This window comes from Vipera berus, assembly GCF_964194415.1.
Source record: "Vipera berus genome assembly, chromosome: 10".
In the NCBI taxonomy this organism is placed as follows: Eukaryota; Metazoa; Chordata; class Lepidosauria; order Squamata; family Viperidae; genus Vipera; species Vipera berus.
Genome location: NC_138213.1, coordinates 15706266 through 15724606, shown reverse-complemented (window position 1 = coordinate 15724606; position 18341 = coordinate 15706266). Strand labels below are relative to the sequence as shown.

Genomic DNA, 18341 nt, shown 5'->3' with positions numbered 1-18341 from the left:
TTTAGTGCTTCAGAAACTTTATGTTAGGGGTCTGACTATGACCTTTGAAGCAGTAACATCTGCCCTGGCTCTATGAATCTTGGAAAGGAAAGAGAAAATTAAAATAGCCATGAAGATTCCCTTGAAATAAAGGATGGTCTTCCTGCAGGCTGCAGGTGTGCTTTTCATTTACCTGTTCTTGAACCTCCAAGGTATTTTTTGCTCCTCTGAAAGAGAATAGAGTAGAGTAGAGTAGAGTAGAGTAGAGTAGAGTAGAGTAGAGTAGAGTAGAGTAGAGTAGAGTAGAGTAGAGTAGAGTAGAAATTAGAATAGAATAGAATAGAATAGAATAGAATAGAATAGAATAGAATAGAATAGAATAGAATAGAATAGAATAGAATAGAATAGAATATGAAAGAATGGAATAGAATAGAATAGAATATGAAAGAATGGAATAGAATAGAATAGAATAGAATAGAATAGAATAGAATAGAATAGAATAGAATAGAATATGGAATAGAATAGAATAGAATAGAATAGAATAGAATAGAATAGAATAGAATAGAATAGAATAGAATAGAATAGAATAGAACAGAACGGAAAATATGGAATGGAATGGAATGGAATGGAATGGAATGGAATAGAATAGAATATGAAAGAATAGAATAGAACAGAACAGAACAGAACAGAACAGAACAGAACAGAACAGAATAGAATAGAGAATGGAATGGAGAATAGAATAGAATAGAATAGAATAGAATAGAATAGAATAGAATAGAATAGAATAGAATAGAATAGAATAGAATAGAATAGAATAGAATAGAATAGAATAGAATAGAGCTGGAAGGGACCTTGGGCGTCTTCTAGTCCAGCCCTCTGCTCAAGCAGGAGAACCTATACCATCTCAGACAGGTGACTGTCTAGCCTCTTCTTAAAAATCTCCAGTGATGGAGTGCCCACAATTTCTGGAGGGAAGCTGTTCCACTGGTTAATATGTTTAATATATAAAGATACAAAAATAGAAGGGTTAAAACACCTGTCAGGCTTATTGCTCTTATTTTTCACTTGCAACTTCTTCCTTCTACACAAAACATATGAACTCATTCTACTGAGGTCACATTTTTTGGCAGTTAGAAACCAGACAAGGACAGCAACAAAAAAGGATATCCACCTGGTATTAGGTGACCATCTTAGATGTGACCTGGAGAACGTTTTCTGCATTATTTCAGCTGCTCCATGAAGCCAACCAAGCATCATGTGGATCAGTGTGTTATGCAAGCACAGCAATGGTGTGATAAGTATTATGTTGGCTTTTGTGTGTCAAGTAGTGGTTGAGCTGTGATATATTTTTGAAAAACACAAGTTGACCTGAAGGCCCTATATGTTCTCCATATGCAGTGACCTAAATGTTGTCGATATGCTGAAGCAGAGAAATGACATTCTGATTATCTTGTGTTATGAATATCTATGTATTTAATCCTAGCTGCTTCAGTGCATTTAATTTCTCCCAGTGTATTTAATTTAATTTCAACCTATTTACCAAAATGTTGTTAAGAAAAATATGGCAACAAGAAGAATGGCATCCTCTTAGAAAATATCAAATGACTTGTGTGATGTCCTGTTCATTGCAATTTTACTTTGCAAATTGCATTGGCAATTTTTTTTGCGACTTAGCAGAAGATAAGAGGAATATTTGTGGCTGATTACTGGGAATGTAGGCATTTGTCGCGTCAAAATTCTGGCTTCCTTAACTGGGTTTGCACCTCACAGATTTCAGCTGTGTATTGTTGTTTGGAGCTTGCATTGAAGGTGTTGTTCTTCGAGATAAGTAAGTAATTATTTCAGATTGTCCTTTCATGGAAGGGAATCAATTTTGTTTCCTTTGATTGCTATTGCTAATTTCCTTTACAGTGTAGATACTGGATTTTTCTTTTTGACACACTACACAGAATGTATTTTTCCCCCTAATAACCATTAGGTAAAGGTAAAGGTTCCCCCGCACATGCATGCTAGTCGTTTCCAACTCTAGGGGCCGGTGCTCATCTCCATTTCAAAGCCGAAGAGCCAGCGCTTGTCCGAGGACGTCTCCGTGGTCATGTGGCCGGCATGACTAGACGCCAAAGGCGCACGGAACGCTGTTACCTTCCCACCGGAGTGGTCCCTATTTTTCTACTTGCATTTTTACGTGCTTTCGAACTGCTAGGTTGGCAGAAGCTTGGACAAGTAACAGGTGCTCACTCTGCTACGCGGCACTCGGGATTCGACCCGCCAAACTGCCGATCTTCTGATCGAGAAGCTCAGCGTCCTAACCCACTGAGCCACTGCATCCCTACTAACAATTACCAGCTGTAAACACACAGGATTACTTGTCCTTGCCTTACAACAGCTCACTTAGTGACTGCTCAAAGTTACAACGGCACTGAAAAAAGTGACTTACGATCATTTTTCACTTTTAGGAATTTTTGCACTATTCCTTCTGAATGGATCTGAGACTGAGCTCGCCACATCTTACTGCAGCGTTTCTCAATCTTGAGTAGACTTCAGTTCCCAGAATGGCTGGCTGGGGAATTCTGGAAGTTGAATTACTCCCATCTTAAAGTTGCCGCGGTTGAGAAACACTGCCTTACTGCGCCCTGTGTCTGGGTCGATAGCTCATCGCAAGATAATCCATGGGAATAATTCATGCTTATTTTGCATGCGTGGGACGTGGTGACTCAGTGGGTTAGGACGCTGAGCTTGTCGATCAGAAGATCAGCAGTTTGGCGGATTGAATCCCGAGTGCCGCATAGCAGAGTGAGCGCCTGTTACTCGTCCCAGCTTTTGCCAACCTAGCAGTTCGAAAGCATGTAAAAATGCAAGTAGAAAAATAGGGACCACTTACGGTGGGAAGGTAACAGCGTTCCGTGCGCCTTTGGCGTCTAGTCATGCCAGCCACATGACCATGGAGACGTCCTCGGACAAGCGCTGGCTCTTCGGCTTTGAAATGGAGATGAGCACCGGCCCCTAGAGTTGGAAACAACTAGCATGCATGTGCGGGGGAACCTTTACCTTTATTTTGCATGCATTATTTATATTTTGCATCTGGCACCATCCAGATGTGTTTCACCTGGAACTATGAATTGCTATGAATTGCTTTCTATTATGGCATTAGAAGCGTTTGTATACGCTTGAAAAGTCTCCGTTTGAGCCATTTCACTAGGACAACACTTTTGTTATTTAACCAAAGCTTTGCAAAATAGTAGTAGACTTTTATGTTTCCAAGAAATAGTTGTCAGACAATATGGTTAGAATCCAGGAAACAGATGGGGGAAAAGGAAAAAAAAATGTGGCCGAACTGTGTTGGTATTCTCTTACATTCTTAAATGGGGAGAAAGGAAACACTTAGACACTACAATTGCTGTCAAGTTGCCTTTCAAGGCTCTGGATGCTGTCGAGAATAACATGTTTCTTATCTGGTTCCTAAGAATATGTTTTGGAAGTCAAAAGGCTGAGGCTATTTTGTAAAACTTGAGTTGACCTAAGAAAAGTATTGCCTCTTCGGATTGTTTGTGTCTTGTGTTTATATTCTGCCTTTTATCTAAGAGCTTGATACAGTATACTTCATTAGCTCTGTGTAACAGACTGAGCTAAGAAGGAGTTACTGGCCCCAAGTTGAACCTTGCAGTCAAGTAGTGATTTTAAGTATAATCTCTTCAAGTTCAGCTCTTTATATTATTCAATCTTGTTACGTTTTACATAGTTTGGCTACTGTTCCTCTTTGTGAGGGATTTTCAAATTGATGAAGTTCTATGAGGGAACAAGGGGTGGTGATGGAGGAGGAGGAGGAAGAGGGGACGGAAAAAGGAGGAGGGGGAGGAGGAGGAAGAAAGGAGGAGGAAAAGAAGGAACAAGGAAGAAGAGGAAGAGGAAGGAAAAGGAGAAGGAAATAAAAGAAGGAGGAAAACCTGGGAGGGAAGGAAGGAAGGAAGGAAGGAAGGAAGGAAGGAAGGAAGGAAGGAAGGAAGGAAGGAAGGAAGGAAGGAAGGAAGAAAGGAAGGTAGGTATGGGCAGTAAATATGTGACTGAGGTTTTCTGGGATTAAAATGTGTTTGAATATTAGTAGCTCGGGATGGTAGATGGGCTGTTGGTTTGATCTCCGAGCTTCATGATTTTAGAATAGAACAGGGCTGGAAGGGACCTTGAAGGTCTTCTAGTCCAACCCCCTATTCAAGGAGGATTTGGCTGCAAACATTTCATCTCCATTCGGGGGGGGCATCTTCCGTGCACTTTGAATTGTCTTGGAATTGTTTCTGGGATTATTTTTGGTGCTAACATGTTTCATAGTCTGAAAAAGTTTGGGAAGTCCCACTTGATATGAGGAGTAAGTTGACCTGTCCTTGGTAAAGTAATTGAAAATCAGATGGAAATACCAAACAAATTCAAGTCTCTTCTTGAATGACAAATTCTCTCCTCCTCCTCCTCCTCCTCCTCCTCCTCCTCCTCCTAGGTATGGTGATGCCGTGAACAAGAACTTAGTGGTGGGCACGCTGGCTTGGCCCACGCCGTGGGTCATAGTGATTGGGTCCTTCTTCTCTACATGTGGAGCAGGTTTGCAGAGCCTCACTGGAGCTCCACGTCTCCTTCAAGCCATTGCCAAAGACAACATTATTCCATTCCTCAGGGTCAGTCCATTTTTTTTAAGAGCAAAACTTGGAATAATTTGATGCGTAGAACTACTAGGGGACGAGAAAACTCCCTGGAAAGATTCTTAGAATGTTTGATCTTTTGAGAATTTGTGTTTCCATTACTTTTGAAAAGGCAAGCATGCAACTGGCATGAAAATCACCCAAATATCTGAAGAGATAGCAAACTGGGAAGCCCATTGGCAGGAAAGACTCCAGGATTCTTCCGAGCCCAAATTAATTTTGTAACTAGACATCCAATACCAGATTTTGCAGTATAATATATTTTTGACTTGAAGGCACCTCAACATCAATCTCCATGAAGCTGTTGTAGGTTCTATACAGTTACTGACCTTCTAACTTACCACAGCTTTAGTTTTGAACTGATTTTCCAGTACTTGCCCTGACTCCCAGATATGCTTATTATAATCCAGTGTTGGAAGTCATTGTGCGAATGGAGACAGATGCTGATCCCTTGTAATCAGAAGCTGCTTCTCTGTAATTTGGATCGATTTTCTCTCAAAACATCAGGACCATATGTTGGATTTAAGTGGCTTTGCTAGACTAAGTTCTCACTAAGGCTGAGAGAGAATAATTTCTGATACTCGAAGCCAAGGGAAATAGTCATACTCCTGAGTATGAAACTAATTCTCATATGCCAGTGACATCAAATGAAAACTAGAGAACACAGATGTTTCTCTGTGAGGAAGTGAGGAAGAAGCAACTGTTTTGCCCAAACAGGAGATGAACCCCATCGGTTCCTTATGAACAGTGCTCAGTGACTCATCGTGAAAGGCTACATGTACAAAATATTTTTGTTCTTCTCTCTCTTGTCCTTTTTTTTTTAAACAGGTGTTTGGTCATGGAAAGGCAAATGGAGAACCAACTTGGGCTCTTCTGCTCACAGCCCTGATTGCCGAGCTCGGCATTCTAATTGCCTCCCTTGATATGGTGGCCCCAATCCTTTCTATGTAAGTTTGCAGGATGTTGGTTTTAAAGGTAGGGGAGAATTTTGGCCTTCTGACAAAGTTCACCATTTCTACTTCTCTGGAAGCCGCCTCCATTGAGTTGAGTTGGAAATGTCGAACGTTTGTCCTGGATGAGTGGGGAGGGAAGAAGCTTCCATGGCCTCTTTTGTTTTTTTCATTCTTGGAGAAGCTCAGAATGTTTTTATGGGATGATGTAGCCTAATTTTTGGAGTATAATAGGAAATTAAAGATGAGAACACGCTGCAAGGAGACCGTCGGAGAGATTTCAAATTCCCCACTCCTGAGAGAGACCTAGAAAATTAGTTGCAAAGGTGCTTTTCCAAAGACAACTGGACTTTCTTGCGGGTTTTTTTTCCTTGAATGAAATAAGAAAAGAAAGTCCAGTTGGATTTGGAAAAGCACCTTTGTGACAACCATGGCGTGGACGATTAAGAATCTCCATAGACATCTAGAGAATTGCTCATTCTTTCAGCTATCTTTTTACCATTTCTACTCATATAGAATAGGAATGATAATACATCTGGAAGAATCTAGGTTAGGGGTCTTCAAACTTGGCCCTCTTATGACTTGTGGACTTCAACTCCCAGAATTCCTCAGTCAGGCACGCTGGCTGAGGAATTCTGGGAGTTGAAGTCCACAAGTCATAAAAGGGCCAGGTTTGAAGACCCCTGATCTAAGTCGAAGGAACCTGATATAAACGCTTAAGAAACTTTTTGCTGTCAGCAACTCAGAAAATAAAAAACTGGAATTTAAAAGTGACTGAGAACTTGAGTGAAGGCCAACATTTCATTAGATGTCAGCCTTCTCACACAAAAACTCTTGACATCTCATGCCAGAACTCTGATGTTTGTGAGATTTCAGACCTTATTACTAGATTTTGCTTTATTAAAACAAACATTACTTAATATCTATGGTACCCAGGCTGTTCTGGAAGAGTCACTTGGTCTAGTGCAGGGGTGGGGAACCTTGGCTCTTTTATGACTTGTGGACTTCAATTTCCAGAATTCCTCAGCCAGCTTGCCTGGGTTCCCCCACCCCTGGTAGTGGTTGCCCATCGCAAAGGAACATCAGTTATATTGAAGAAACAACTAGGGACATTCCCAGTACGTTTCTGAGTGTTTCCTGGGATGCACTTTAAAAGTGTCGCAGTCAAAAGAAGAAGTCGATTGTGTATTTTTATTCTTTTGGGTCCCTACTGCAGAAGACCATTTTTGACTGCCACCTAGCGTCGATTCTGAATACATCACTGTTAAACGAAAGGAACCTGTCTATTACTGCAGTTATTTCTCATGCAGTTATCACTCATTACTGCTGAGACAGTCTGAACAAATCTAATATCTGGTAACCCAGAAAACTTTTTCATTCTTCTTTTTTTATTTCCTTTCCTGCATGTCCACGGCAAGTCAGGAACATATGCAGGGTGTGTTAACATAAATCAAGATGGGACCACAGTGGTGTGATTGAGACTTCATTGGGCTTTTAAGTGCATCATCACACATGGAAAATGAGTGGAGCTTTCATCACATTGTTATTGCCATCTTGGCATTTCTGACGACACCCTGCAGAGATCCTGATGACAAACAGTGCAACAAGTTGTTGCAACAATAGGATGCCGCAGAAAGCAGAAAGATGTTCAAATGAAACTCACAAGGAAGCCATGGGCAACTGCCAATTTTCTTAATGATATTCCTCTCTCCTCTTTCTTTCCTCTTTGCTACCCGAAAATAGGTTTTTCTTAATGTGTTACCTGTTTGTCAACCTGGCCTGTGCGGTGCAGACTCTCTTAAGAACTCCCAACTGGCGTCCCAGATTTAAGTATTATCATTGGTAAGAACTTTTTGAATGAATGAATTAGGAGGGAAGTGGCTTCTAAAATTGTCTTTGTCACCATGTTAAGAGTCAAAAGCCCAAAACACTTGAGAATTTTTGTGAAGTCTGTGAAACCAGAAGTGCTTGGAAAATGTCCCTTAGCCGATTATGCCTCTCTGGCCTGGTTCATACCTTATTGTGTCATACTGATAATATCTGCAACTTGAATACGTAAATAAACTGTTGCAGAGACTGCAAAATCTTGCATTGCCACCAACGAAGGTTCTCTGGAATCTTGTCATCCTTCAAGCTGTCTTTCTTCAAGAAATACTTGTATGCATGAAACCAGCCGTAATAACCTATTGACATGTTGAGTTTTATTTTCTTAGGGCCCTGTCCTTCTTAGGGATGAGTATCTGCCTTGCCCTGATGTTCATCTCCTCCTGGTATTATGCTTTGGTGGCCATGCTCATTGCCGGCATGATCTATAAGTACATTGAATATCAGGGGTAAGTGAATTTATAATGAAAGTAACCTGATTTAAGATAGATGGAGGGATAGAATTGTACAACTGGGCTTTTAAGCCCCAACCTGTTTCTATCTAGAACAAGGGTGTCCAACCTTGGCAGCTTTAAGACTTGTGGACTTCAACTCCCAGAATTCCCCAGCCAATGTGGAGTTTTAGTCCATGGGTCTTAAAGTTGTCAAGGTTGGACACCCCTGGTCTGGACACTTTGAGACCCTAGCTTCCTCAAGATGTTGTCATCAAAAGGGCATTCTAAGATTTATATCTAGACAGCAACACTGAAAGAAGAAGACATTTGTGAAGTCCCTGGTGCTCTCTGAACTTGCCTGTTGTCTTACAGACATTTCATTACCCGACATAAATAGTGTGAATGAGTGTGAGGTTTGCTCCTTGTTTATATATATAGTAGTTTCCCCTGTCAGCTTTGATGGGGGTGTCAAGAAGACATTCGATTTAATAGGCACTTCCCTGGAAATACTGTGTCTGCAGGGGAGGGGAAGATAAGAAACGTTAGAATTCCCAAGGTAGGTACATCAGAATTTGAATGTTCACTAAGTGACCAGTTATAAGTTGAGGACTACCTGTATTGGGTCTCTGAAAAAGAATAGTGCTCTGAATCGATGTGATTCTCTCATTGCAAAGGATCAGAATAATCTGCTATGTTGCAGCATAAGTTTATTCAACAATAATCTGGTCAACTAAACTTGAGTACTTAAATTGGCTCCAGATAAAGGTCAGTGGAATTCAGGGAAGGCTTGGACTAGGACTGTTTGTGGCAATGTAAGGATTCTAAGCTGATGACACTTTTAACTCCACCTCCTCCAGCTCTGCCTGCTCTTTTACAATTCTGACGTTCTCTTTTCTAGGGCAGAGAAGGAATGGGGTGATGGTATCCGGGGCCTGTCTCTAAGTGCTGCCCGGTATGCTTTGCTGAGATTGGAAGAAGGTCCTCCCCATACCAAGAACTGGAGGTGGGTTCTTTCATTTTGATGTAAATTTTGTGTAGGTTTTTTTCCCCATGGGGAAGTCAGTGCATTCCTGACTTTGTTACCACTTCTCCGTGATTTAAAATTAGGTATTCAGACTCTCTTTGGGGACCGGTTCTCCTGCAGTTGCTAAACCTTGAGGCACCCTGAAGTCCTAAGAACATAAATATGGAAAGGGGATTGCTGGAATCACAGAATATTTGCAGCACAAATACCTTTCATGGTGTCTTGGGGTCCTTAAAACAAACAAACAGACGAAAAAACAAAACCCCAAACCAGATCCGTCTTTGCATTGGATTTGGCTGTGACCAAACTTTCTGCATGAAACAAATTGCAACGAGCCAAAATGAGCCTGAGGCAAAACACTGAAATAGCTAAAAGTCTCTTGGGAACAGCCAGAAGGGAACTAAAGCTGGCCAGTCCAGCTTTAAAGTGGCTTAATTTATTCCAGTTTGTTGTTGGAGGGCGGGACCTCACTCAAAATTCTCTTCCTTTTCTCCCTTCTTAGACCCCAATTGTTGGTACTGCTGAAACTGGATGAGGATTTGCATGTGAAATACCCCCGGCTCTTGACATTTGCTTCACAACTGAAGGCCGGGAAGGGGTTGACCATTGTTGGGACTGCAATACAAGGCAACTTTCTGGAAAGTTATGGAGAAGCCCAGGCAGCTGAGCAGGTGAGGCCTGGCAGAAGCCAGGTGTGAAAGCAAGATGTAATTGGTTAAATACATCACTAATTAATTGTAGGAGATATATCGTTTTTATTGGGTCAGTCAAAGCTACTGCCGCTGGATTTATTGATATCCTAAGCTGAGTATTTTAAGCTCATCTAGGTATATTATCTGTGCTATAATTTCAGGAGGCAGACAGTGACAAGCTTCTATTGATTGATTGATTCTGCTGCCAGACTTGGAACACTGCATCCAGTTCTGTCAGCACGATAGAAATAATGTCGAGACTCTAGAAAGACTGCAGGGAAGAGCAACAAAGACTATTAGGGGATTGGACGCTAAACCGTACTATGAATGATTGAGGGAACTAATACGTTTTGTTTAACAAAGAGAAGGACTAGGGGTGATATGATAGCAGTCCTTTCAGTAACTGAAGGGCTGTCACAGAAAAGAGGGGACAACTTATTCTCCAAATTACCCCTGGGCAGTATAAGAAGTAACGGATGGAAGATCATTAAAGAGAGGTCCAACCTAGAATTAAGGAGAAATTTCGTGACAGTGAGAACAATTAATCAGTGTAACAGGATATCTCTGGAAGTTGTGGGTGCTCCATCACTGAAGGTTTTCAAGAAAAGACTGGGCAACCATTTGTCTGGAATGGTATAGAGTCTCCTACTTGAGGAGGGGGATAGACTAGAAGACCTCCAAGATCCCTTCCAACCCTATTATTCTAGGCTCTACGTTCTAATACAGAGTTCCTCAACCTTTTGGGCACCAGGGACCGGTTCCGTGGAGAGAGGTTTGTCCGTGGATCAGAAGGGTTGTGGTTTTGTGTACTGCCTGCATCCCACGGATGGGGCTTTGCTTGTTTATGTGGCCCGGTTGCTGGCATGCCGCGACCCGTTACTGGTCCATGGGGGTTGGGGACCTTCTTTCTAATATCATGAGTACAATTCACTTCACTTAGGAGTCTCTGGGTAATTTGCATTCAGTGTGGTCTCTTTCCACCCTATTGTGATTAAATAGTCTTTTCTTTAACATTCATCGCTTTAAAATCTCTGCACCAGTGGCCGTCTGGATGCCAACGGGTATTTCTAAAATCCAGTTTGATTTATCATCTGTCAATGGGACAGATCTTTCTCTTTTTAATGGTCTTCTAACCAGTTTCCCGTAATTATGACCGTTGGATCTCCTTGGCTATCTTCCAGACCATCAAGAATATGATTGAGATTGAGAAGGTCAAAGGATTTTGCCAAGTGGTTGTAGCTAATAAAGTCCGTGATGGCATTTCCCACTTGATACAGTCCTGTGGATTGGGTGGCATGAAGCACAACACGGTGGTTTTGGGGTGGCCCTATGGCTGGAGGCAGAGTGAAGATCCTAGAGCTTGGAAGACCTTTATAGGTAAGTTCAAAGAATGGTTAGCATCTTTCTTGGATTTTTTTCTTTCTTCCCAAGCATGATTCAAGCATCGTTTTCTATGGTGAATAGTAGTGTGTGTAAAACAAGCTATTTAGAATTCAAAATAAGGCTGTTAACCTGTTGCTCAAAAGAAGAACTATGATATTGTTGTGAGTTTGCAAGGACTCCTGTTGAAAACACTGATTTGGATGGACTTTAACCTCACTAAAAATTTCCGTCTACCTGTAAAAAGAGTTTCTGTATGTGGAATTCTTCCTAAGTCTTCTGTATCCTTTCTTATTTCATCATTTCTTGATAATGTTATATTTCTCAAGGAACAAGGGGGCACAGAATGATCTTGGGATACTATGGCTAAAATTCAGTGAAGGGCTGTTCTCAGTTTCAGCCTATGTCCATTATTATCACTTTATGTGAGCTTATACACTTTTATTTTTAAGAACTGTGGAAACTACTGTCTATTAAGTTAGGATATTATTTTGAGTAACTCAGATTTGCCAACATGGATGGATTGCAATGATAGATCAGAGTTTCTTTGGGGTTCCAGTCAAGGACTTTGTTTAGATCTTCCTAGTAGAGCCAAGGTGTTCTGCATGCAAATTATTATTTTTTTTGTTCTAGAATTATAGTCTTCCTGATTAATAGCACTGCCACTTTGAAATTCATGCAACCGTATTTTTGTGTCTTTAAAATGTTAGTTAAGTTTACCTACTATATTGTTTTTTGTTGTTTGTTTGGAGGCAATGCTCCAAAATTCTTCAGTCCTTTTACCTATCTTTTAACTTTGTGCAGCCTACTTGTCACTCAGTACTCAACAGAGACTTGGTGTTGACCATTTCCTTCCAGTTCTGCTACTGCACTGTCACAATTAGTGCCAATCATTTCCGATGTTCCCTACTTGCTTCCCCCAAGGAACAATGGGGAAGCCAGCAGGAAGTCAGAAGTCGCTCTTCATTCCACTGTATTTTTGCCCACCCATTCACGGTGATTCTGTTTATCTGTATATAAAAGGAAGTATCTCTGAAACAATGATCCAATGCATGACAAGTTGTCTAGTATGAGATACATTTAAAGCCCCGTTCTATAGGGAACCAGATTTGACTCTCAGCAACAATGTCTTTCCTCTTTTTAATTTCAGACACTGTCCGATGCACAACTGCAGCCCACCTCGCCTTGCTTGTGCCGAAAAATGCGTCCTTCTATCCCAGCAATCATGAGCGTTACAATGAAGGGAACATTGACGTGTGGTGGATTGTGCACGATGGAGGCATGTTGATGCTGCTTCCGTTTCTCCTCAAACAGCATAAAGTAAGAATGTCAAGAACTTGTTGGAGTTTACAAGGCCTGCCTTGGCTGGACTAGGTGAACCATTAGTAGTCTCTATTGATTGATGTTGCCTGATACAGTTGAGAAAATTCACAGCTTTTCCAGGATGCTCCCTCCCCCCCCTTTTTTTTAGAGGCAACATTTAATCAGACAACATCGATGTATCAGGCAACATCAATGCGTAATTTTTTTAAAAAAAATCTCCCTAAAATATTAGAGGATGAATATAGGAGGTTAACTGCATGGTGACCTGTATCAGGTAAGGAGTTTAATTTAATGGGTTGTTGTACAGGTAGTCCTCAAGTTAATGACCAGTTCAAAGTTACAACAGACCCCTATGAAAGTTACAGCCAGTTCCCCAGTTCTGATATGTACTTGCATAGCTGTATGAACCTGTCAAATAACTCTTGTATAAAGGCTGTGTTTTACCAAATTCATTGAACTCTGTAGAGAGGATTGAATGTTTTTGAGAAGATAAAAGTTTTTCCCTCTATAGGTTTGGCGAAAATGCAAAATGCGAATTTTCACCGTGGCCCAGATGGACGACAACAGCATCCAAATGAAGAAGGACCTGGCCGTCTTCCTTTACCACCTCCGAATTGAGGCTGAAGTAGAAGTGGTGGAAATGGTGAGGGACTCCTCCTGTCCTGCAAGGTGTGGTCCATGTCTTGTGGGCTTGGTTCCAAATATGGTCTTTTTCCTTCCTTTAGCAAAACAGTGACATCTCGGCCTACACTTACGAGCGGACCTTGATGATGGAGCAGAGATCTCAAATGTTAAGGCAAATGCGGCTGACCAAAACAGAAAGAGAGAGGGAGGTATGTCTTCAAATTGCCATTGCAAAAGGAAGGTGCAGTGACCATCAGTTGGGTTCCAGATTTGGTTATGTTTAAAGCAAAGATGGCAAAATGTACAGCCTGTCAGATTTCTATGGGCAGCCAGGACAAGCCATGGAGGAGTCAAAAGGATGTCCTGCATTGTGAGATGTTGCACAAAATTGAATATAACAAGAAGTCACTCTGACCTGGTTGCAAAACCCCATATGAAACCCAATCCTGCCCCTGTGATATGGGTACCATAGAAACCACAGCCCACATTCTTCTGTATTGCTAGTTCTATAGGGACATTCATCTTTAGCTGATTCCCTTCTTTTATTTAAATTTCCAGGGCGCACTCATAGCTTTTATTTAAATAATCAAGATAAATGTATTTCTCTAAAAGTAGCAAAAGTTTGCTACGGTATGTGTAAATGGTTGCTAGTAATTCTTCTTGTTCATTTTATTGATTGTATTTTTATTGGTCAAGGACTGAAATGAAGTTCTATCTCTCTGCCCTGGTTACGCTGCCAATCAATCGTGACACTTTGCTCATCCAAGATACTTCCAATCTGTGTCCCAGGGATTTTCCAAGCAGACAACCAACAATATTTCTCATTGGAATAGTGGGACACTGTCCTTTGGAGAACAACCATTTTGTTATGACCCAGGCAGGCAAGGCAAGGCAGGCCTCTAGAGCAGGGGTCCCCAGCCCCCTGTCCGTGGACCACTACCGGGCCGCAGCATACTAGCAATCAGGCTTCACAAACAAACAAAGCCCCATTCACGGGATGCAGGCAGCACACAAAACCACACACCCTCCGGTCCGTGGAAAAACCTCTCTCCACGGAACTGGTCCCTGGTGCCCAAAAGGTTGGGGACCTCTGCTCTAGAGAGCCTGTCAACTGTCCAGTTTATTTCCTAACAATAGATGTTCTTTGTGAGGAGATGGGGCAATCTTCTCCCTAGTAGCCTTACAACCCTTCTCTGAGCTTGCCTGTGCTCTACTCTCTGTGTCATTGGATCAAGTGGAGGAGGCAGCTGTTTCTTATCAAAGGGGATCTGCTGCTTCTCAGCAGCTGATCCTCTCCTGTCTGTGAAGGCAGGCAGCTCTCCATCTGGTCGATCACCTCCCCCAATGCTTGAGGCGCCTGGGACAGCATCATCCCCAGCCCCTGGTCTCTCCAAACATGCCAAGGGAGATGTACCACCCCTGTCCGACGGTCCTGACTCCAACTTCTCCTCCAAAGTGGGCTCCGATGACGCCATGACAGATTTCCCATCGTTTGTTCTTCTAGGCTCAGCTGGTGAAAGACAGACATTCAATCATAAGGTTAGAGAGCCTTTACTCCGATGAGGAGGACGAAGGGGAAGCAATCCCAGAAAAGATCCAGATGACTTGGACGAAAGCTAAACAAGACTCTGAGAATCAGATCGGAAATAGTGTGGTGGAGAACTTCAGAGAACTTATCTGTCTTAAACCGTAAGCATCCAAGATCTTTGCTCGAATGGAAACTCTGCTGTTTTTACTTTGACCCAAATCCTTTGGGTCAGTAGCACTGCAGAAAATCTTGTTTGGGTTGGCTGTGCGCTCATCCTGATGCTTTTATTTTTGCTTGACACTATCTAAAACATTCCCATTATTTTGTCCTGGACAAAAAGGTCCAGCTGGATGAAATCGCTACTACTGCCAAGAACAAAAGATCTTAATTAAGAAGTGAGGCATACTGTCCTCCCCTGGTTAAATTGGTAGGAAGTTCCCCAAAGATCCAAAAATATGTGGCATTGTCCAATTAAACGTCACCACCCTTTTGATAAATAGAAACAGGAAACTTTTTTGATGAGGAAGCAGCGGTAAATGCTAGCTCTCTCCCTACTTAGATAAGTCTGAAAGTTTCTGGTGGCAACAGCTACAAACCGACTCTTGAGTCTCCATTTTGGTCTACCTTACATGCTTTACTTTGCAAACAGAAGGCTGAAAGGTACCCCAATCAGGAAGTGTAGAGTTTCTTTAAGCTTGTTGCTGTTCCATTTTGATATGTAAATAGAGACGGAATACATTATTGTGATTATCATTGCCATCATTTTTTTGCATTTTGTTTTGAATGCACAACTGTTGACATTTGAGCAAGTATTTTTTTTAAGGGGATGGAACTCACACAGAGATGAACAACACTCAAGATGATGAAAGGGTAACACTTGTGGCAGAGAGCCATTCCAAAACAGTGTGTGTGTGTGTGTGTGTGTGTGTGTGTGTGTGTGTGTGTGTTGCCTTCAAGACAATCTTGATTCTTGGCAGTAAAAGCCTGGACAAGTTCCTAAAGTTTTCTTAGCAACATTTTTCAAAAGTGGTTTGCTCATATCTCCTTCTACTGTGGGCTGAATGAAGTGACCAGCCCGAAGTCACCTAGCTGGCTTTGTGCCCACAGCAGAACTCACAGTCTCCTAGTTTCTAACCTGGTACACCAAACTGGATCCCAACAATATTTCTGGGGAGTAAGCTGTTTTCGACTTGTTGATTTCTATGTCATTTTGACCCCTTTAGTGACCAGTCAAATGTCCGAAGGATGCACACTGCTGTGAAGCTGAATGAAGTCATTGTAAATCGGTCCCATGATGCTCGACTTGTTCTTCTCAACATGCCTGGTCCACCCAGAAACATGGAGGGGGATGAAAACTGTATCCTTTTCAATGCAATCCATAAAATGTGTAGAACCTTACGATGGATTCATCTAAATTTAGTTAGGTCTCCACTAGCTAGCAAGCAATATGACTCCTATTTTGTGGACTCTCCCAAGAGCCCAAAATACACCTTTCAAAGAAAAAACAACTCATTTTCCCAGTGATATATACAGACCATAATTCAGTGTGCTGCAAACTTTCCTTTGGTAATTGTTATTTATCTCTTACCATCCGATTCACACACTTAAAAGCCACTCCAGGGAAGTGTCACTTCAAATATAAAAATGCCATGCAGTACATTTTAATTGCAATTCAACTTACGTTGCACTAGATTTGGTTTGTTTTTTTTCCATTTCATTGCAGAGGTATATATCCAAAAATGTATTTGAGGTTCACAGGAACAACATGTGAACCCAACAGCCGTGCAAGAAAATGTTTCTCAAAAATGAAATTCAGGCCAGGGCAAAAAAATTTTTAAAATTATATTAGATCAGATACTGATTCCAGAATTCTGACAAAATGTTAACAGCAATTGTTCTGTGGCTTTCTTGCTAGAGGCTAATTTTCCAAGTGAACTGTTGGTTTCAGCTGAGTCTTAGGTCCGTGTAGCTGCAGTTTAATAACAATCAGTCTCACGGCTTGCAAAGACTAGTTGTCAAATGCAACAAGCTGTGTGTCATTACACTGTTTCAGAGCTTGATACTATTGAGATCCAGCAGACCGGATCCTCACGGAATTCCAAAAAAACGGGAGGAAAAAAAAAGCAAATGCTTTTCATGGGCTTATTTTATGAATACAGGATATCCTCGACGTACGACCACAATTGAGCCCAAAACCTATGTTACTAAGCGAGACATTTGTTGGGTGACTTTTGCCCCCTTTTACGACCTTTCTTGTTACGTGAATCACTGCAGTTGCTTAGTAACACGGTTGTTAAGCGAATCTGGCTTCCCCATTGACTTGGCTTGTCAAGGTGAATCACATGTCCCCGGGTCACTGCAGTGGTCATAAATAAAGTTTAAGTTTAAGTTTATTAAATTTTTATACCGCCCTTCTCCCGAAGGACTCAGGGCGGTGAACAGGGCATTTGAATAAAAATACAAAAGCACAAAAGTTAAAAAAAGGATTAAATTATTGCCCAAGTTAAAACAATCAAAATGTACAAACATTAAAACCCTAACTCCCCATCAGGCCAGGCCAGCTTGTTCGAATAAATGGGTCTTTAACCCGCGCCGGAAGGAGCGAAGATCTGGTGCCATCCGGAGCTCAACCGGCAGTTGATTCCACAAAGCCGGGGCGCCCACAGAGAAGGCCCTCCCCCTGGGGGCCACCAGCCGGCATTCTCTGACCGGAGGCACCCTGAGGAGGCCCTCTCTGTGGCCATCAGTCACTTTTTCCGGTACCGTTTCAACTGAACAGTCACTAAACGAACTACCTGTACATCTGCCAATGTTTTAAAATGTATTTGCAGTCCTAGAATGTATGTTTGGCACATAGGTTTGACATCCCGTAGCCATTCCGTATTACGTGGACATTTCTTCTCCTTAAATGCTCTGATCCAGACATGGAATTTCTTGAAGTTTTAACGGAAGGCTTGGAGCGTGTATTGCTGGTTCGAGGTGGGGGACGAGAGGTTATTACTATTTACTCCTGATCCAAAAAAGATTTGCTCTAGTTACTGTTCTACCTGCTTGGTGAGAAAAGACATTCCAGATGGAGCGGATCCCGACTTCTCTTGCTTTCTGTTCCCCGGTTTTTCACACGTGCGCCCCAATACACTACAGATGTGAATTCAAATTCCGGTGAATTCTTCCAGTAGCCATGTATCCGAGTATTTCCGCCAGGGACACACGTTTAATCACAAGGCTGGGGTGCCACTTCGCTTCTGCTTTTCTATTCTGACAGATTTCTGTGCAGTTTCAATGCAGAAGCTTTCCATACATATTTTCCTTCCCCCAAAAAACCAAGTACGAAATTTTAAGGTGTGTACATTGCTAAAGGAGGACTGAATTTGGTTATTAGGTAACAGGATTTAAAAACAAACCATTTTCTCTTGTTAGGATTTCAGTGGGGCTTTTAATAGAATGCTAGTTTTTTTTCTGCTCAGCATTTCCTACATGAAAAGGACCCCGCATTGTTTTTAAAATGTGTGTGTGTGTGTGTGTAGTTTTTGTAAACCCACCACAGCTACAGTGTTGGATAAGAGTTTATACTTCACCGGTTTTAAATTATAACATTATGGTTTCTTGCAGTGTTACATACAGAACTGGGGGTCTCAGATTGAAATAGACCCTCTATGACCTATTTATTTTTTTCCCTATTTATTAATTAGAATCAGTGGCAATAAAAATATCACCTAGAGTAATTTGTTAAGGTTGTGTTGCTGCACTAAGAGCGCCTGCTGGCAGCTAAATTTGCAACTGTCAGCTAGAGGTGTTTTTATTTTTTTTTTTAAAAAAGGGTATTTTTAAACGTTTA

At 41.6% G+C, this 18341-nt stretch overlaps 1 protein-coding gene across 2 annotated transcripts in view; it reads left to right on the top strand.

Annotated features, from left to right (window-relative positions):
• SLC12A4 (solute carrier family 12 member 4) overlaps positions 1-18335 on the top strand; it is a 58781-nt gene extending 40446 nt beyond the window's left edge. For both annotated transcript variants that reach the window (XM_081336156.1, XM_081336155.1), the window contains 14 exons: positions 1750-1807; positions 4466-4640; positions 5493-5611; positions 7358-7456; positions 7828-7947; positions 8831-8935; positions 9459-9627; positions 10830-11025; positions 12179-12348; positions 12863-12994; positions 13077-13184; positions 14480-14664; positions 15727-15860; positions 17426-18335. In XM_081336156.1, the coding sequence (XP_081192282.1) occupies positions 1750-1807; positions 4466-4640; positions 5493-5611; positions 7358-7456; positions 7828-7947; positions 8831-8935; positions 9459-9627; positions 10830-11025; positions 12179-12348; positions 12863-12994; positions 13077-13184; positions 14480-14664; positions 15727-15860; positions 17426-17517 (1862 nt within the window). In that variant the 3' untranslated portion in view covers positions 17518-18335. The remainder of the gene's footprint in view (positions 1-1749; positions 1808-4465; positions 4641-5492; positions 5612-7357; positions 7457-7827; positions 7948-8830; positions 8936-9458; positions 9628-10829; positions 11026-12178; positions 12349-12862; positions 12995-13076; positions 13185-14479; positions 14665-15726; positions 15861-17425) is intronic.
• The last annotated feature ends 6 nt before the right edge of the window (positions 18336-18341 follow it).